Here is a 22,197-nt window from a genome sequence, read left to right on the forward strand (position 1 = left end):
TTCTTATTATCATTGTGTTTGCATTGTCATTCAACCTCAGCTCATTCAATAATAATATTTTGAATCACAATCGAACTTCATCCTAAACATAATTTGACGATTTCATTTAATTATGGATAGCTAATGAATGTTTTTATATTAAAAATGAAATCACATCTGCTGCAATAATTATTTGCATACAAAACAATCGCAATTAAGTTACTCCCAAGAAAAGCTGTTTTCAACAATTACTGCTAATTTAGACGCCTATACTTTTAGATAAAAAGGGCCTACTTTGACATGTTTGAAAGTGTTTTTGAAATTCAATAAACTCAAATTCCCCGCCATATGCATGGTGGCTTTGACGGTGGTAATGAACCTCTAAACAGCTTGCTAATGCTTGGACTGCGGCCGGCCTAAGTACTGACGTTGTGAACGTGATATTAGAGAGATTTACGTTGACCCGTGCGTTTATACGACGTTGAAACGGTGTTAAATATTGCTAGTCTCGGTTCCAAACTGGATTGTGCTCATTCGTCACGAAGGAGAACAAGGTGACTGGAACAAAGACTATAATATCTCATATAGGTCGATAGAGGGCATAGTGATTGAAATTTAATGGTTATCGCAGGCTACCGAGTCTCTGCCTAATTCAAACAGCACGCTTTTGATTTTGACTAAAACCAAGGTTAACATGCTGCTTAAACTTAATTGTATTTTTGTGCTCCCCAAATATTATAGATGCCCAAAAACATATATTTTGGTAGATTAAGGACCACTACATCCATATATCATGACTTTACTTTCAAAATGAGACGTTTTCGTCCTAAAAATTAGGCGCGTTGCATGAACTTCGACATGTCGTAAAATCAGCCCATGAAGTTGGAGAGATGTTTCAAACAGACAAATCATATATCAACATGTTCAGATAATCTTTTCTACCTAAAAATTTACATTTTCTTTAAAACTAAAATAGAAAATTCATATTCATAGACACGTGGATATTTTTATTTATAAGAAAATCATCACCTAATTCAATAGAATTAACTTATGGTGAAAATGTCATTTTTGTGTGATTTTTGTGCAGTTGTGACCAAAACAATGTAATTTTTAAGTGATTATTATCAATAAAGGCGTATATTTGGATCACAAAAGTCAATTGTTTACCCGGTTATTGTATAACAGAATAAGGCTTATGTTGCTCATTTAAACCACTCCTACGAACTCCATAAGCTAGTCACGATACCCCGAAGGGCCAATCATGTTTCTACGTGTATTTGTGTCGTTACATTTTGCTTTGCGCATGTGCAGAAGCAGCATGACGAACAAAATGCCCAATTGCTGAATCCGCCAACATCGTTACCATATAGCTGCCGTTTATGAAAAGAAGTTTAAATAAAATGTGTATAATTTTTAGAAATTACAGAAAAACTAATGAAATGAGCATTGAAGCACTCAGGTATTATAATATTAATTTAAAAAGTCAGAAGAGCAAAAAGACTAATATGTGATGCGATCAAGCCAAATCAGTCGGAACTCGGAAATATTGATTTTGAGATATAGCCAAACAAAGGAAACTTTTCCTTTTGTTTTCCTTTGTTTTGGAAACTCTTTAATTGCTCATATCTTTGGAACTGGTTGTTTAATTTCAACGGGGCTTTCGGCAAAATCTAGCTTTGTAAATGCTTTCTACTATTCTATAGGAAACTGAAAATTTATTATTGCCGAGTTCCGACTGATTTTGCTTGATCGCATCACATATGGGTAAGGCCCTAAGAAAGAAAAAAAAGCGGGTCGGTAAAAAGCCTTGCTGTTAATGCTTTCAAGTCCGATTTAGAGTTGGGTAATACGATAGAGAATCAGAATCCTTTACAATCTTAGTTGAAAAGGGAACGGGAAATAGAATAGAAGCAAATATATATATATTTTAGTCCTCAGTTGTCGGAACTCAAAATTTTATAAACCCATGATACATTAAGGGGTGGGGTATGAACCTTTGGACAGTATTTATTTTGGGACATTAGATCACATCAGACATATCGAATTGTATTCTGAATACGAAGAATGTCCTTCTGATACCAAATAATTTTGGTTTTTTGAAATTCGCAATGGCAAATGATTAAAAATTGATATTTTTGATATTTAACAGTACTTGAAGTGAACTTTATAAATCTGATGATTTATACTTAAAGTGTATATAGTTGGGATGAAAAGCCGACGATCAATAGACAATTTGTACCTTTTGTATCAACGATTTTTTCAAAAACACAAAAAAAAAATTAGGTCTTTTGGGGAAAAAATCCATATCTTCAATATGAAAGGTCAAAATTTTCAATTGATCGTCGGCTTTTTCATCCCAGCTACATACACTTTAAGAATATATCATTAGATTTATAAAATTTACTTCGAGGACTGATATATATCAAAAATGTGAAAAATATCAAATTTTAATAATTTGTCATAAAATTTGTATTATATCGTGAACTTCAAAAAATGAAAATAATTTGATAGCAGAAAGACATTCTTCGTATTCAGAATGCAATTCGATATGTCTGATTGGTCATAAGTAGAGTTCCACTATACAATTCACCTTTAATCTGCATGATCTCAGAGCCGATGGCCTAATGGTACATTACATGCAGAAGGCAGCAATTATTCACAATTTATAACTTCGTATTATGCTAATCATTAGGGAACGCCAAAACCAATATAAGTGAGAGTAAACATATTCGGTTATGATCAGAACTCGTTTATCTGCTTTTACATCCGTATCAGCTAATAGTAGAGAGATTGCGAAATTTACGTGAAACGTGACACGGGAACGCGAACAGCAAGCTACACTAGTCGAAAATCGGTTATTATGCCCTCTAGAGGGTGAAATCTATTATGAATTGGTCAATCGTGGAATTACCGTAAGGCGATTACGTTGCGGTTGGTAGCAAAAAATGACGTTCCAAAATGACAAAAAAAACGCATTATAAAATGCAGAAAAATGTTATGTTTATCTTGTTATGAAGCGAATCAAAGTATCCTAATAGAACAAGTAGAGTCCGACATGTAATAAAATCCATTTTGGGGGTTAAAATTTGATCTCGTATAGACAAGAAGAAGTGAACAAATTTCGATTTTTTTCGACGCGATTTCGAACGGGAAAATTGCCTATTCATTTGTGTGTGGAAAATGCCGTCCAGCTCGCGAAGAGGCGTTTTAGGCAAGATTGTGTCGTGTTACGGCATAAATGCGGTATAATTGTCTGTTTGGGACGGGGAACAGAAGTTCGTGCAACGCTATTTTTCGCCTTGCTTTTTCGTTGTGCATTAAACAGCTGTCAAAGTGTTTTGCTTATGTATACTATTCAGCAAACTCAAAATGTTTTTAAAACATGATAATGCATGTGTTTTTGGTTTTAGTTAAAACATTTTGATAACATATCGATGTATGTTTATATAAAAATCATGAAAACTCGTGTTATACTGAAAAAATAATACAACAACATTTTAAGCCAAAATTCGAAATGCTATAGTAAAATATCATTTGGCAAACATATTTAAGTGTCTATTGTGTTAGAACGTTTATCAGCAAGTTTTGAACAAAGGTTTTTTGAATGTTATTAAAACGTTTAATGCCCTTGACCCTCACATAACCTTTAACCCGACATTTAACGTTTTCTGTAATATATTTGTGTTTGCTGGGTAGTGATCGAACTAGGCATATATAGATTATTTATTTTCATTTTGCTTTAGAAAGTAAACAGGGTATTATTTATATGATAATGGAGTTTGTTTCTTGTTATTCGAATAATATACACCAAGACTTCCTAGGCATCCAACATCAAACTTTGTTTAGATTATTTTGACAAATAGCATACACGTGTGAACATAAGCCTATACTCATTTTCCAATAGCCCACAAAACTCAAATATCGCTAATCTGGACTGAATGCTTAGAACATTATCATGATTATAGATACAGCCAGTCGTATTTGCATATCAATACCGAGGAAAGTAGTTCGATGAAAGAAGATAATCTTCTCTGGTTCGATGCACCCAAGGTGAATCAATGGGTGCTTCCTATTACCTTTAGATTATTTGTCTCAGCATAGCGCCATCATGATTGCAATTGCGTTTACACGTAGTCTTGGTTCAGACTCTATGCGGCTATCACGTACATACTAGGAACGACGAGCGTTAGGACCGACACAAACTGGCTGTGTAGGAGGCTAGTTTGGATGTGAACGGGACTATGACGTTCTACCGCAAAATGCAGAAATCCGTAACCCGTATGGCGTTTGCAGTGAACGCCTCTCCGCAATCTCTCTAGTATCGTATTTCATACGAGTACGTATTCTGAGTATCGTTAATCTCAAAGATAACTTCACCAACCAAGTCGAGATGTATGCCCAAACCTTACTGGTCGTAGTCGGTCTGCTATCTGCAGTTCCAATACATGCAATCCAATGCCCCGCCTCCTGGACTCGTGACGGCAACAGCTGTTACCGTTACTATGCCGATAGCAAAACCTGGACCGAGGCTCAAGCATATTGCAGGCAACGAGGAGCAGACCTGGTCGGGATCAACTCGGATGGGGCCATGGGGAAAACAATTTCGTGACCTATCTGATTGCAGGGCCTCAAAACTGTGACAAAGGTAAGTAGGGAGGTAAACAACAGGTATATGTATACTTTCCCACCCACCAAATACATTCAACCTATCCATGGCCCAAAATACCCACACTGGTGGACATTTAAAATATGAATTCTTTCCAAAGCGATAAGAATTGGGAAAAAATATGAGAATTGAAAATTGTCTTATTTCTATGAAACTTTAAACCCCGTGGGACTGATTGGGGCATGCTGTACCAATTATCGTGTTAAATTTTCTCGTTTACACCAACGTGACAGGTTGTTTACACGTTAATATAGTATTTCTCATTCATTTGGATGAGTGAGAACGCAATGCCCACAAGGTTGAGGCACAATTTGGTGTGAAACTCACACCAAATTATGCATACTCGACATGGAATTTACTAGAATTTCTTGACTAGAATTTATGACCCGGCGTAAATGACTAGATATGTGTTGACCAGGCATAAATGACTAGATCCGCGTTGAAATGATTAGCAAAAATCTCCTCAAAATGACCAGAATCTCGTCAAATTATTTTGACTAGGATTTCTAGTCGAAAAAACGACTAGGTATTTTAAAGAGTGTAGGTCCGGTCTTAGGGTAAATTCCACGTACAAAAAGAGAATAAGAATTATGGTCCGACACTTTTAGTAATTTTCAATCCGGTCGATCAAGATGAAGAATTTTTATTGAGATTTACGCTTTAAGCTATTTTGACGTCTGACGATGTCAGACGTGAGATTTTTGTGTAGTGGATCGGGAAAAAATAAAACAGCTGAAAAACCTCTGAAATTTACTCAATCCAGCAGGAATAACGCGAAAAAAAACAGGTGATTTTACTGATGCGCGCAGGTGCTTTGAGACGAATTTATTAAATAAAGATGGCCTTAACACTCTGAATATAATCATCGATTCATCGATTGATATTTGAATCCGTGGAAAGGCTTGAAAATGAGGTAGTTTCGTAAAATTTCAATGGTTAGTTTATGGTTATTTCTATAAATTCAAAAAGTTTGTGATAGCTAATTTATTCCTCAACCACACCAAGTATTTAGTTATGTTTTAGTTGTGGTGTTAAAATACCCAAACAAATAAGTTTTCGACAGTACGATTCTTTCAGGGACATCCTGTAGTCGTGCTGGAAATCGATCGATACATGTTGAAATCAACACTTTTCTGAGATACACCTCTTTACTTTGAAATTAATTTTCTCGGTGAAATAAATCGCAATGATAGGGGTTTTTTTTCAGTAAAGTCAGATGAAACTATAGTGCTTTGCTATCCTTTTTTTAAATCCTGGTGTTAAAATTAAGCCTAATTTTTTTTTAATTTTTACAGTCCTTAACTTCGCCCGTTCGCTGAACTTCGAGCTTTTTTCGGTGTTAACCTTTTAGTGTTTCAAATTAATAGTTCGCTAAAGAAAGATATTCCCCACCTCTGTAAGGCACATCGTGTGGGTCTATATACTATAGTTTTGCCAGAATTACCATTTCGATTTCACCTGCACTCAGTACTTGTATTTCGAAAGCAAACAGCAGAAATAATCGAACATCCATGGGCACATTTACGCGTTGATTTTGAAAACAAATCAATCGGAAGTGGAAAACGGTGAAATCAAAGCGAAATTCTATGATATTTAGCCCACGATGATGTGCATTAGAGAGATGGGAAAATCTTTCATTAGCGAACTAAATTATTTTAAAAAGCTAAAAAAAATAAATAAAAAAAAGCTCGTGGGTCAAGTTGAAGCCTGTTAAAATCGAAAATCTGTCTACAAATGTCTAATTAAGCGGGTGCATGTGGGGATGTGGCCGGCCGAAAAGAACTGAATATTTTTTATTTCATTTAAAAAAAAATATTTTACCCATTTAATTCCATTTCACATGAACGTTAATGTGACTTACTCGCATAGTCGGTTGTACGGATGCGTCAATAAGTGTTGAGTACGACAATCGTCATACGGAAGACAACAGGTAACGTTGTTACAACGTCTTTATCGTCGGTCGTACCGATGTCGTCAATGAAGTGTTGCTTCAACTTTATTAAGGTCATACGACAACCATCGTACGTCACAATAGGTAACGTTATATTGCGACGTCTTCAATCATCGGTTGTACCGATGTCGTTAATGAAGTGTTGCCTCAACGTTACATTGAGATCGTACGACAACCGGTGCACAGCATTCAGCAGGTGACGTTAATGCAACATATTTATTGTCAGTGTTGCCTCAACGTTGTATTGAAGTCGTACGACGACCGTTGTACGGCCGACAATACCTCAACGTTTGTGAGACGTCATCACTAGGTGTACTGACGTCATAGATTAGTACTTGCGTTAACGTTGGAATTTAGTTGCCCCATACCCGATCTTATTACAACGTCCATACAACGTAACTTTACCCGATTGTTCCCAATGGGAAAACATTGATACGGGTACATGTTAAAACAAAGTGCTGGCCGTTTTAGGATCAAACGGTACCTGGACTCTCAAGCATTTGGCGTGAGTCTCACGTATTTGGGCACTTACTCAAACTCTCACGTCAAGGTAGTGAAATCCCACACGTCATAGCAAAATCTCACATATAGTGACAATATTAGTTCCAGATTTTTTGTTGTCCCTACTACCCCCATTTCCATTAAATTTCTGAGCGCCCTGCAGAAAAAAGTAAATAATTAACCATTTTAGTCAGCAAACAATATAACCGTCCCGGTACGCCCCTGTTTGATCATATCTCACGCCATTCAATTTCGAAAAAGTTGACAACCCTGCTTTACACCTAAATTACCGTATTCACTCGATAGTTAGCACATGTGCTTACTATCGAGGGCTTTTGAAAACGTGCAAAAACGAAAAAAAATGAACAGCGCCATCCACAAAAGTGACAAAAGTGTAAAGGGTTTTGAGCAAATCATCGATACACATAGCTATATCCGAACAATTAAACCTACAAATTTGTGTGTTAACTACATTAGCTCAGTTGGTAAAGCGACAGAATTTGAATCATCTTAAGAAGAGCGAACTGAGCAGGAGTTCGAGGCTCGTTATAAACTTTTCCGTTGATTAATTTTTATTTTGGGGTTTGAGCTTTTCTTGATAAATTTAATCTTTTTTGCTTTGTTTTTCATTTTGTTTCTTTATTGTTTCTTATTTGCTTTATTTTGTTTTGTTTTTTCTTTTCTTTTTCTTCGTTCTTTTTTGTTCTATTCATACTGGGGTCATGGGCTGTTTATTCAACAATGTAGTTGGGTATGCCCTCAATGTTAAAATGAGGTGGTCATGGTCCTCTTTGCCATTACACGCTACAGAAATTCCATATTTTTCAAAGGCTCTGATGATGGTTCCTTCTATCAAATGACTATCATTGAAGACTGAGTTCCGCAGTCTATTTCAAAATACTGACTTCGTTTTACATCAAGAAGGACACAATAACTGCGACTTAAACGTGATATGGACATGCTTTTTAACCGCAAAGAAATCTTTTGCATTTTATAATTTTAACCTTATCCATTATACTTTTATGATTTTGTGCAATACGGAAAATAAAAAACAAAGAGCGTGTTTATAGTGAGCCAGATTATGCGGTATTTAGCTGGACTGCCACGCAGTCTATATTTGTTTATGTTTTACTAACCATTGCAAATCTAGACTGCGCGGTAAATAACGGAAAGATTGTCTCACTATAAACACGCTCATTGTGTAACACGTAAAATCCCGCTCCGATTCAATTGTGCCTGTTACATTGTGTGCTTTATTGAATCAGGGACCTTGTATAGAGGCCCTGCATGAAATTATCGATTGGCTCCAGACAAAGGATTTGAACCGGTGTCCTTCACCGTAGTTATAGCGGAGTGCAGTCCATTCAATCAAATGTTGTCATCAACCTATTTGATCGTAGTGCAGGGTTATGTGTGTGAGACGAACTGTCACGGTAGATTGCAATCATGCTTTTATTGAATGCATTTGAGTAGTCCGCCATATTTACGGGATGATACGTCACATGCAAGGCCTCTATATGGAGGGACTGTAAACGGCTTCCACCCATTGAACCATGCGAGTTGCTGGTTTACAAGTTATCCTCAGTTGAGCAAGCATGAATAATACGTTGATCAATAGACCCTGGTACGAATCCAAGCACAGTTAAGCGCTCCACAGACTCCGAGTATTGTACGTACAATATTGTATGCAACATATCTACGTTATTTAAGGGCGTACTACACCCATATATTGGTTTGATTGGTCTAAATAAATATTTTTTCATTTATAGCTAGGCGATATATGCACGGATCATGTGAAATAAAAAAAAATATGAAAAAAGAAGAAAAAAAAGTGCTTTTAAACAATTGTAGTAAGTCATTTTAGCCCTATATATATTTTGTTTACTGTATCCTAGTTACTCAGATGCGTGTTTCATAACAAACCATGATTTATTCTATTCAGCATGTTCAAGTAGGGTACATGAATAGAATACATTAAATCCTTTGTTATACTCTCTATAGAAAATCTAGTGGTGCATACAAAATATATAAACACTTACACAATGGATGTATAGTCATTAGTCAATAATATTATAATGTGTTGTTAGGAGAAGAAAAGGCTATTAGGTCACCGTATGTCAGTTTATAGGTCAATTGGTTCAGGTCAAATTTAAGCATCAATTTTGAATACACATGTGAGAGTTTGTGATATCATAATGAGGAATAATTTTGATATTCTGTCTTTAACTGGATATATATCGAGAAGTGCAAGGTGGATATACTAATATACCTTGGGATGTAAATGGTGAGTACAATTTAAAATGCCTAGTTGAGATGGATTTCACAAATAAATATAAAATAGTTACCAAAATCACAAAAGATAAGCTTACGGAAAACTACCCAATATGGTGGTATAGGTGACAAGAAATACAATTTTTTCAACATTGCTGTAGTATGGTTGTGGTAACCTGTTACCTGTGGCTTAATTAAGTTTCAGTGAAATAATGTCGCAAGTTAAAATACAAAATATAGCTCAACATTGAAAATAGAAGCATTTTAACCAGTTCCTTTTTGATAGTTGTGGAGCACCAAGTTCATGAAGTCATAAAAGAAATCAGGAACCACTTATTCCCATTTTACATATCAACTTTATTTCCCTAACGTGTTAGCAACACATATCCAAAATTTTAACGAAATCCGTTGATAGTAAGCTTTCCAAAATGAAGTGAATTTAAATCATCAGTGATGTACCACCTTTTGGCTTCTACTTTTAAAAGCATGTAAGCTACGTTGATACCGATGCCACCAATAAAACGAGAAGATTTGCCCCTTCATTTTGCATACCACTTTGTCCAATTTTTTTTGTAATTTCTTCACAAAATGCAAAAAAAACCAATGGGTGTAGTATCCCCCTAATCTATTGCCATTCTATTTCCAGTAATGTTTAAGTTATAACGAATGTTTAATGACGAAAAATCGATAATAAGTTCATGTATAAATATCTAGTAGAAATATATTATCGATTTTACGTCATCAAACATTCGTTAGAACTTAAACATTACTGGAAATAGAATAACAATAGATTAAACAACGTAGAAATGTTGCATACAATATTGTACGTATAATAAAAAGTCTGAATACTGCTTTACAACACAGCGCGTGGCTTGTCTTGTACATTGCGAAATGAGCCTACATGTTTGCCTATTAATATAATGACAGACTCTAGAAATGCCAACATAAATCTTCAAAGAACATCATCTTAAGAATTATTTCAGTATCGAAATCAGTAGGAATACCAAGCTTACGGTGTACACATTCCAGAAAAAATATAATTTTGTTTGTTCTAGCATTCTGTATCTCCACAAAATTATCACATTTTGTCTTCAAAATCCTATGTAAATGATTTTCCATGCTACACAGAAATTGTGTTCGACAGAGGATAGACATTTTACACAATTTTACATAACTTAAAAAAGATATTGGAATATTTTGATGTTTTTTTTAATATTTAGTAGGGCAACATGAGTAAATAATAAAATTCAAACATAGCGCACTCGGCGCAACTCGCATACAATCGAAGGTCGAAAAGATAATCTGATAACAATAGCTTGACAATAATCTGTTTCCAGTCCCTGATTAAATGGCCAAAAATACGCCAACAATGACATAACAGCAAGCCAAAGACGAATTCTGATCACCAAGTGGGTTGGAGAAGTATGGAAGGACATTACAATGTCCTTCCATACTTCTCCAACCCACTTGGTGTCGTATGACCTTTGACATGCATGCATTCTTTTGTCGAGAGTGACATGGTCTTTCAATTCGTGCCGAGTGTCCTTGTCAGACTTGACTATGCATCAGTGGTCATGAAAGGATTCAATTAACCTCTGCCCCAGTAATCCCAAGCAATTGTCTGAAATTGCTCCTCGGAGATGTATCATGATAGTCATATAACGACCAAAAGATAAATGACTGACTATCATTGAGGACTAAGTTCCGCAGTCTAGGTGAAGCTGAGTCCTATCAAAATCAAACAGGAAACAATTTCGTGCCTAATTTTAACACCTGGATATTTTTCAAATGTATATCCAAGAACTATGTTTTTATTCAACATTTTTATTCAATATTACTGAAAAAAAAAGTTTTTTATTTGACCGAGAATTTTCAAAGCAAAAACGCGTATTTCTGAATTGTGCTGAGTTCAACATGTATTGGCCGACTTTTAGCACGACTATGCGTAAACTGCGTAATAATTCGCAAGGGAAATGTTACGTGTAATCCGATTATCACTGTCAGCTGGATCACGCTTTTGAGTTCTGCACCACGATCGATATGATCGCAACACAAAGTCTATGGCATTCAACGCCATTTATTGTTCTATTGTGTCCCAGCAGCTATGTCTGCCATTGAGGTGTAGCATGCATGGGTGTAGAAATGCATGAAATTGGATGTAGGGGTGAAATTTTAAAGTTGATCCAATTATTCGCCAGCGAAGTGTTACGTGTAATCCGATTATCACTTTGTCTATTAGAACGAAATGAGCGTATTTATTTGCCTTCAAAAAGGTACGTGATCCAGTTACCAAAGAGTTATGTAACCACTCCACTTTTAATCCAACTGATCTCTAATTGTTCCTTTGGTAAAAATAAATAAATAAATAAATAAATAAAAAGCCCACAAAAAAACCTTCAAGAATTGTCAAATGTAGGCCTATATTCGTAGTTAAAAAAAGACCTGTAAGACAAACATGGCAGAGAAAAAAATCTAAATAGTGAAATACTGAACAGATTTGAACTTCATCGAGTCTCGAAGTCAGGCGTTTTCCAAACTGAGCTAATGGGGTTCAGACATACATTTGCAGGTTGAATTGTTCGTATATAGGTATGTTTTGAATAAATAACCCATGACCCCAGTATGAATAGAACAAAAAAGAAAGAAAGGAGAAAAAGAAAAGAAAAGAAAAAACAAAACAAAATAAAGCAAATAAAAAACAATAAAGAAACAAAATGAAAAACAAAGATTAAATTTATCAAGAAAAGCTCAAACCCCAAAATAAAAATAAAGCAACGGAAAAGTTTATAACGAGCCTCGAACTCCTGCTCAGTTCGCTCTTCTTAAGATGATTCAAAGTCTGTCGCTTTACCAACTGCGCTAATGTAGTTAACACACAAATTCGTAGGTTTAATTGTTCGTATATAGCTATGTGTATCAAAACCCTTTACACTTTTGTCACTTTTGTGGATGGCGCTGTTCATTTTTTTCGTTTTTGCACGTTTTCAAAAGCCCTCGATAGTAAGCACATGTGCTAACTATCGAGTGAATACGGTATGTGTCTGAGGCAGTAAAAACGTAAATATTGGCTGAGCCCGTAAAATTGAAATCTTTGAATCATGTGTGTTTTTTCTTTCTTTCTTTTTTTAATGTAAGGCATGATTTTGAAATGCATTTGCTCATTTCAAGTCTTTGAGCATGAACAACTAGTAACATTATTAAGATAATAATTACCAAAAATCAGTCTAATCAGTTTTTAAAATCTTTAAAAAAAATGAAAAAAAAAAATGGGAAAAAAAAACATTTTCTTTGTTTTTTATAACTTTTTACAAAGGTGCGGATGCCTGGATAGGACTGAATGATATTGCGTCTGAAAACCGTTGGCAGAATGTGGATGGTTCGCCTGCCGGGTATAGAAATTGGCTGGATGGCGAGCCAAATAGCCAAGGCGATGAGGACTGCGTGGAAACAAACCACCGTGAGCGAGGAAAGTGGAATGATGCAGACGACACAGGGCTTCGTCTGCGAGAAATCTGGTTAACATGAAGTAACTTTGAAGACAAAAAAAGCTTAAATAAATAGTTATGACTCTCGTATTCAAGAACTCTAGCTTAGCCTATAATTACAGTAGTGCCGCAAGTTTTGAAAGTGTTTTAAAGCGTAAAATGAAAATGAAAATTGAAGTTTGATCGTGAAGGAATGTTCCAATATTTGTAAAGGTTTTGCTAGCAAAAGAAGTGGCGTAGCAGGGAAATTTGAAGAAGATGCACCGCGACATTTTTGGGCGCTTCTTCCCTTACTGTGTGTACTTTCATTGCCCTTCTTTTAGTTTTTGAAACGGAAAAAAGGAAAGAAAATAAGGGGAAAGAATAAAAATAAACGAAGGAAAGGAAAGGAAGGGAAAGGTAAGGAAAGGAAAGGACAGGAAAGGGCAGGACAGGACAGGAAAGGAAAAGAAAGAAGCGCCTAAAATTGTCCCATGGCACTTTCTGTGTGTCCCGTTTCGCACAAAGTTCACCCTGCAGAAATGTTTTGGAGATTGTTGTAAATAAGTTGAATTTACCTCATCTGATTAAATATAATGACTTACAAACCTAAAACAATATCGTATTAAAGGCTAGATTTGAACATTTAGCATAAAACATGTTCTGCAAGTTTTGCCAAAATTTGTCTTATTATCAGGTGATTATCGCTTGCTCATGGTATTATCATTAATATAAAACTACTTGAAACATAATATTTGTAACACCGATGACGATGAATTTGATAATTAACATAAATGTTGAGCACTTATAGTAGAGGATTTGTCCGAAAACCCAATAAGTTAGTTATATCAGATATACCCTTGCCTTAACACTAACTCTAAATTTCACCGTAACCCTAACCTATAACCTAAACTCTAATCCTAACCCTTACCTTATCGCTAACCCGAATCCTCACCAAAAATGCCCTAAACCCAAACGAGCTGTTCCCTGTTATTGGTCCAGAGCGCACACCACTTTAACAGACTTGTGGAATGGAAAAAAGTTTTTTCTTGGAATTATACTATGAAAAACTTGTGGTATATTTAGTTAATTCTAAACCCCAATTCATAAGATTATATTATGTACGACGTACTTAAATTTAAAAAAAAACGCATGGAGATAATTTGCCCTCCATGGCAAATTTCATCGAAACGTGGAACTCCCCTCAGATAATTTACGAGTTATATCTCTTGATCATCCCTTGCTTTAACGTATAACTTAAGGGATCTAAAATGAGCGTTTATTGGGTTTCGACAGTATTTTTTTGTGGGACATGAGAGCACCTCAGACCTATCGAATTGCATTCTGAATACGAAGCATGTCTTTCTGATACCAAATAATTTTCATTTTTTGAAAATCACAATATAATACAAATTTTATGACAAATTATAAAAAATTGATATTTTTCAAATTTTTGATATATAACAGTCCTCGAAGTAAATTATATAAATCTAATGATATACTCTTAAAGTGTATGTAGCAGGGAGAAAAAGCCGACGGTCAATTGAAAATTTTGACCTTTCATATTGAAGATATGAAATTTTTTCCCAAAAAGACCTAATTTTTTTTGGTGTTTTGGGAAAAAAATCTATATCTTCAATACGAAAGGTCAAAATTTTCAATTGATCGTCGACTTTTTATCCCCCCTACATACACTTTAAGTATAAATCATCAGATTTATAAAGTTTACTTCAAGTACTGGTAAATATCAAAATATCAATTTTAATGATTTGCCATAAAATGTGTATTAAATTGCAAATTTCAAAAAATCAAAATTATTTGATATCAGAATGACATTCTTCGTATTCAGAATGCAATTCGATATGTCTGATATGCTCTAATGTCCCAAAATAAATACTGTCCAAACGTTCATACCCCAGCCCTTAACAATGCAATAAATGGACTGCTACGTATTTCGGTAGTCCAATATATTTGGAGGAAGTGTTTGCTTATTGTTACGATTCGTTGCAATAACTCAAGGCCAAAAATACCTTTTACCCAATTCACTCAGAATGCGCAGCAGAAAAACACTGTCTGAACCTTAAATGAAAAGTATAATATCATTGGTATCGATCTGATACATAAATGCATGTACTTTATAATCAATCAAATACATAGATTAGGAACGTTACTTGTCCGGCAGTCTTTTGTTGATACAAAATTATGATGCACTCAATGTTTCGTACGACTGACGTATAATCCTGCTTCACTTGTTCTGCGAAAATCACTGTTTAGCAAGGTCCACTGTACACTTGAATTTATTTATCATTTGCGAATAAAATCCTTGCACGGATGACATTTTCTAAAAATGCTGCTGCTTTCACCAATCACTCGCTTTCTCCAGGAAACAGACTTCTTTTTGCACTGATCTTCCTTATTGACAAATATGTTGTTTCGTTAACCAGACTTCAGCAAGTAGACAGAAGAATATATTCCCCTTGTTTTATTCGAAATCTCATTCGATTATACAGGGTGGTCCAAAAATAACTGTGCCAAATTTCAAAGTTTCATATCTCAAAATTGAAAAGTCTGTTTCGAATTGCTGTTGCAAATTCTTAACGACCATCTTTCGTAGAGTATTTGGTGAAAAAATGAATAAAAAAGAATTTCAATTACAAATGTGCCGGCAGTTTTAAGTCAATTTTTCACCAAAAAAGATGTTCTTCAAGGATATGCAACAAAAACTTTAAACAGATTTTTTGAAACTGAGAAATCAACCTTTGAAATTGTTTTTGGACCACATTGTATTGCTGGAATAATAGCACATTATTATTATTGTTACGAGTCGTACTTGACTCAAGGCCAAAATCACCTATTAACCGAACTTACACGAATGCACAACACAAATACACTGTTTGATTAAGCTAACAAAATCTAAGTCTTTAATTGAAAACAAAGTATGATTGGTACATATAACAACAATTGCATATACAATAAAATCACACAATCACAGTTTTATTCTATCAGTGCTTAACCAGCGGTCTTCTTGTTGGTGATCCTAAAGTTCTTGCAATGTTGTGGACGACTGATGTAATATATCCTTATTCACTTGTCCTGCGAAAATCAGAAAAGTCCATGGTACACTTGAGTTTATAAATATCCTTGCGTATGAAATCCTCACACGAAAATGATGCTGCTTTCTCCAATCACTTACCTTCTTGTGCTGTTTTCTCCTAAATATATCTCCCTGCGCTGCTTTCTCCAAATATTTATCTCCTTGAGCTGCTTTCTCTAAAAAATGGTGTTTCTTTCACCAATCACTCTTTCCCCAGGGAACAAGCTTCTTTAACACTGCTCCGCTGTATTTGACAGATGTGTGGTTGTCATAAACCCAGCAAACTCCAGCAATTCGACAGAAGAACTTTAATCCTTTGATGAGGAAGAGCACATTTGTGTACTCGAAATCTCATTTGTTGCTGTATTAAAAATAACTCAATTATTGGCTATGTAAACTGGTTAAAATGTACATCTTTCGAAAGCACGAAGACCTACACACACATGTGGAGTTTTACAATATCCCATGACATTCTGTAAAGTCCAAACAAAAGCGATACACGCGATATTCAAAATTCCCGCGCCGACATTTTCTAGTGCAATGACGTAATGGTTATTTGTAATCACTAGACAATTTCAGTGCCTGGGAATGTGGAATATCGCGTGTAAAGGGACCGCTGTTTTTATTCATTTTTATGGCCAATTTTAATTATATTATGGCAAAATGTTGTGATTAATTTGTAAACAAAGATAAATACTAAATTTACTCAGGGCACATCACACTATCAAAACATTCACAGTAACTCTTTTCAGTGTGCTCCATTGATCATGAATTATTCAGCTAATAATATATACAGCGCCAAGAAAGTATCCTTACACTTGGAAAAATAATCACAATTTCAAAACTGAACCATATTGGAATAAATTTGTTGTTTTTAATAGATGCACTATCTAATCCGGCACATTATGACACCCCATTGAATCCAATGCGACTTCAAGAAGCAAAGTTATAAGCATTTGATTAGACGCAGGTTCATTTTAAAAGTGACAAACTGGTCTATTTAAAACTCCACAGACTAGACATCTGGTTTGAGAGTGGTGAATGGCTAATTTATGCGTGCCTTTAATTTAAAACAAAAGGAACAAAATAATTTAACTGAAACAAAACAACTGACAAATAAACTGAAAGTTATGAAAAGTACAGAGAAATAATAACTGAAATAAAAACTGCTTTAAATAAAGCTTCATTGAAGAAACTGTGTTGTCTCTTTGTTGCGCTTGTTGGGATCTTTTTTGCGCGTTTGTAGACTAGTTTGTCACTTTTACAACGGGACCTTCGTCTATTCAATTGCTTGTAACTTTACTTCTTGAGGTCACATTGGATTCAATGTGGCGTCATAATGTGCAGAGTTAGTTAGTGCATCTATTAAAAAAAAACAAATTTATTCCAATATGGTTCAGTTTTCAAATTGTGATTATTTTTCCGAGTGTAAGGATACTTTTTTGGCGCAGCATATATTGTTATTAGTGTGCCACTATCAGTCATGATGTACACAATTCTAAACATAAGAGACATTATTATAAACATACATTATTATAAAGAAACATTATTATTAACCGTCTAGTCTATTAAAAGAGTATGGTTTAAATAAAACCTACCGTACATGTATGGGGACCCAGATTATTACAACATAGCAACATCACATAAATAATAACATCAAGTACCAATAAATGGAACAGATGGTGAATGGTGGATTTGTTTCAGTCATTACATGTGATGCGATCAAGCAAAATCAGTCGGAACTCGGAAATATTGATTTTGAGATATAGCCAAACAAATGAAATTCTTTAATTGCTCATAATCGTTAGAATTGGTTGTTCAATTTGAATGGGGTTTTCTGCAAAATGCAGCTTTGTAAATGCTATCCTATAAGAAACTGACAATTTAATATTTCCGACTTCCGACTGATTTTGCTTGATCGCGTCACATATTTGATTCATGACGTTCAAACAAATAAACCAACAAATCAAATTATCGTGCTTTATGTTCCATTCATTGGTGAACTTTGTGGCCTACGTGTATATCAGAGAAGATATCGTACACCTCCCATAATGCATTTCTTCCATTTCAATTTTCTGTACTGATTTGCTATCTAGTGCAACGTGGGTCGATAGTGACAAAAGTTCCTCAATGAACAGCACATCCAGACCTTGCAAATTATGTTTATAATTAATATCTTGACTGCCGACCCGTGTTTTAGCTGGTCTATTCTCAAAATAAAAACAAAAGAAGCATGTACAAAGTAATGGGAGTGTCATTTGATGTAATCGAGGTGATGCATTATGTTGCATAGGATTCTGGGAAGGGTAAGATATCTTCTCTGCGCGTATGGGAGGAATTTCAATACTGTAAGAAAACACATCTATCAAATCACATCTATCACAACAACACGACAAGAAGCCAATACTATTAAAACTGAATACAACAATTGGTTAGATTGCACGTTAGCAATATACCAGAAGAATTAACGTTACGTCTCAACAGTAAACTAAATTTCCCTGAAAGTTTGCCAAAGTTATCAAAAAGCGGATTACAATGTTCAATATAAGTTACAAGCTGCTTGTTGCGGCTACTCTACTCGTATTAACAAAGAGTATGGAGCAACAATGTGGTGACACCGTGTGCTGTGAGAAAGATTGGTTGGGATACAACGGACATTGCTACCGTTATTTCACCTACAGGAAAACGTGGTCTCTTGCCCGTCAGTTCTGCCTTGATTTGGACGCGGACCTTGTCAGCATACACTCTGCAACCGAAAATGCCATTCTTAACGCCCTGATATCTGGAGATGAGGTAAGTTTTTCCTTGAAGTATCAAACATATTAATGGTAAAAGCTTTCTGCTTTGATGATAACGATACGAAGATGCCACCCTTCTCTAAAGGTCGTACTTTTAATACTGAGTTAGACTATGCCATAGTCGAATTTTATTAAAAATATGTTATTATTAGTCATGATGAACCCATTTCGTTGAACTCAAAATTATACTGATGTTTGTTAAAATTAAAGTATTCAATAGTAAAATGGTCATAAAGAATTAAGAATATCAGATGATTAGTGACAATAAAAGTAATTGAATGCAACATTAACTTGTATAATTATAATGTCTCAATTTAATACTGAAGAATTCTAATTTTGTATTATACCAGATTATTGATAGCGAACCGCGAAAATCCGACTATGGACTTTGAATTTAAGCAAAACTTTGCCCCCGGGACATTGCTCTCTAAAAACACACTGTCAAGCACACTTGTTTATCAGTCCATTAACCACAAGTACTAAGCATGGTATAGTACAAGACGCGCTAGATGTTTGATGAGAGATTAACTTTCGCGTCAACACAAAAGCGCCGCAAATACCACAGATAGTTGTGTACGGTGTAGTTAATGGTAATGGCGCGGGCCCGAAAGATTTAAACAATGGCGAGATATGGGCGACCAATCACAAGGCAGATCCATTTAAAGATGCATTACATCATGGCCAATTTTAGTTAGGCCAGAAATTGGCCTACTCTCCATAGAGTCCCGTGTTAAAAATCTTAACTGCAAGGCAAAGTCAGTAGTCCACTTGGGAAGCTAACAAACAGAGGGAGTGCGGTGACTGAATAGATCAGATACAGATGTGAAAATCTATCAGTTGCACACAAATCAATATAAATCAGAGTTTTATGCTTAAATGTAATAGCCAGAGTATGCAAAATGGGCAAGTGGACTACGGAGAAGTCTAATACTGAGTAGGCCAATCAAATTAAAAAAATCTCCCACCACTAATTGCAACAGAATCCATTTTGCATGCATCCATCTCCCAAAAGCCCAAAAATCCCACTCAAAAACAAATCAAAAACCCCCAAAATCAAAGTAATGGAACAGTGGCTAATATGCATCAATCCAAAATGGCCGCTTATGCAGAGGGTGAAATTTCAAATTTGGTCAAATCTTACTAAAAACCATAGTATTGTATTCCTTTTGTCATAAAGATTCAGCAAATGTGTAGTTTGACCTATAACTGATGTCAGATTTTGATTTCAAAAAATGGTCTCATATTGTTCCGCTTGTAGAAGCATTTAATAAAAGAGCCGTATTGACTTGGCCTATTTTGTGATGTTGCCATTTGCCGTTTATCATTATCAAGTATTATGTGTTGGATCCAATATTGTAAGCAGCCATCAGAGATCAGCAGCCAGAAATTTATGGCTATCGAACTTTGCCTGTTTTTGTGCCTACACTGATTCTTTGGTTTATCGTGTCTGTTTATATGCACAGTGGGGCACAGTGATTTTAATCACTCGTTTTAGTGCACTTTTGTATTCCCATTAATCCTTGTTGTTTTTGCAGGTTTAGCACTTCTGTGGGCCTTGGAACTGGTAATTTTTGGCTATCGAACTTTGCCTACTTCTTATGCCTACATTTGCTGTTTTTAATGCCCTCCCCGCATACTGTCCAGTCTGTATTTTACTTGGCTAATCGGCCATACATTGTCAGAAAATGGCAATTACTAGTAACACCTGATTTTTATTTCGTCTTAAGGGAAGGGGTATGAACGTTTGGGCAGTATTTATTGTGGGACATTAGAGCACATCAGACATATTGAATTGCATTCTGAATACGAAGAATGTCCTTCTGATATCAAATAATTTTGATTCTTTGAAATTCGCAATGTAATACACATTTTATGGCAAATCATTAAAAATTGATATTTTTAATATTTAACAGTACTCGAAGTAAACTTCATAAATCTGATGATTTATATTTGAAGTGTTACATACATATTTGAAGTGTATGTAGGTGGAATGAAAAGCCGACGATCAATTGAAAATATTGACCTTTCGTATTGAAGATATGGATTTATTTTCCCAAAACACCCAAAAAAATAGGTCTTTTGGGGGAAAATCCATATCTTCAATATGAAATGTCAAAAATTTCAATTGATCGTCGGCTTTTCCTCCCAGCTACATACACTTTAAGAATATATCATTAAAAAAATAAAAAATTACTTCGAGGACTGTTATATCTCAAAAATGTGAAAAATATCAAATTTTATCAATTTGTCATAAAATTTGTATTATATCGTAAATTTCATAAAACGAAAATTATTTGATATCAGAAAGACATTCTCCGTATTCAAAATGCAATTCGATATGTCTGATATGCTCTCATGTCCCACAAAAAATACTGTCGAAACGCTCAAACGCTCATTCCAGTTCCCTTAACTTCATTGTATTTTTACAGGCATGGATTGGGTTCACAGATTCTGAGACTGAGGGACAATTCGTATGGAGTGATGGAACCGCATCTGATTTCACTGCTTGGGATCAAGGCCAGCCTAATGACAACCAGGGAACCGAAGATTGTGCAGAATTAAATCACGTCTCTTTACCAGATAAATCATGGAATGATCACAATTGTGACTTGCAGCATTCATTCATTTGTAAACAGTAAACTGACACGATATGCGTTAAAAACAGTTGCTGGAAAGTATAATCAGGCAATAACGGGCATTTTGTCAACTTGTCTGTAAAATAGCAAATTGATGGGCCTCATAACACTGCGGATTGGGGATTGGGATTAAGTATTCGCTGTAGAAGTGATATCAGGGGCTATTTTAACGTGTCTCACTGTCACGTTCTTGCCGAGATAAAATATTCGTGCACTGACAATTAACAATCCGTGTAGATATGCTTTAATAGTAGACAATGGTAGAGCCTTTCTTACGGTCACATTCAGGTAAAAATGTCAATTTTTTATTTTTGAAACGCACTCTACTTCATCAACACTTTTATCTCATTGCACGAACGTGACAGTGAGACACGTTAAAATAGCCCCTGAGTGATATAAGGCAAAAAAGTCCGTCTCATCCACCCACGCGCATTGCTATGTGAAGTGCAATTTAGCGCTCAGGCTACGCGTTGGCCATAATATTCTTTTTTGTTTTTAATATTTTCAGTGTCGTATCGAACTGCAATTTAGCGCTCAGGGCTACGCGTTGGCATACAATTCTTTTTGTTGTTGGTATTTTCATTGTCGTATCCAATTTTTTTTTTTTTTTCAGTTTGGTTGTTGCGGTTTTTTTCGTACACATTTTTATTTCACCATGATTGTAAAAGAGACAAACAAAACTATTCATTGTGTACACATGTATATTACTATGTTTCTGTATTTGATTATCAAAAAGTACATAAACATTGTGCCTTGACTGTAAACAAAAAATAGAATATGATCATAATGATTTCAAAAATGTATAGTTATAGTTATAGTTATTATACCAAATGTCCC

At 35.1% G+C, this 22,197-nt stretch overlaps 1 protein-coding gene across 1 annotated transcript; it reads left to right on the forward strand.

Annotated features, from left to right (window-relative positions):
- The first annotated feature begins 18,194 nt into the window (after positions 1-18,194).
- On the forward strand, positions 18,195-21,519 carry LOC140170391 (C-type lectin mannose-binding isoform-like). The gene is made up of 2 exons (XM_072193769.1): positions 18,195-18,719; positions 21,154-21,519. The coding sequence occupies exons 1-2, from the start codon at positions 18,462-18,464 to the stop codon at positions 21,361-21,363; spliced, it is 468 nt and encodes a 155-aa protein (XP_072049870.1). The 5' UTR covers positions 18,195-18,461; the 3' UTR covers positions 21,364-21,519.
- Positions 21,520-22,197: the final 678 nt, after the last annotated feature.

Source organism: Amphiura filiformis, chromosome 14 (assembly GCF_039555335.1).
Source record: "Amphiura filiformis chromosome 14, Afil_fr2py, whole genome shotgun sequence".
Lineage (NCBI taxonomy): Eukaryota > Metazoa > Echinodermata > Ophiuroidea > Amphilepidida > Amphiuridae > Amphiura > Amphiura filiformis.

Coding starts and splice junctions, on each gene's coding strand:
- LOC140170391 (XM_072193769.1), top strand. CDS start 18,462: ATGTTCAATATAAGTTACAAGCTGCTTGTTGCGGCTACTCTACTCGTA. Junction 18,720..21,153: donor CCCTGATATCTGGAGATGAG/GTAAGTTTTTCC, acceptor GTATTTTTACAG/GCATGGATTGGGTTCACAGA.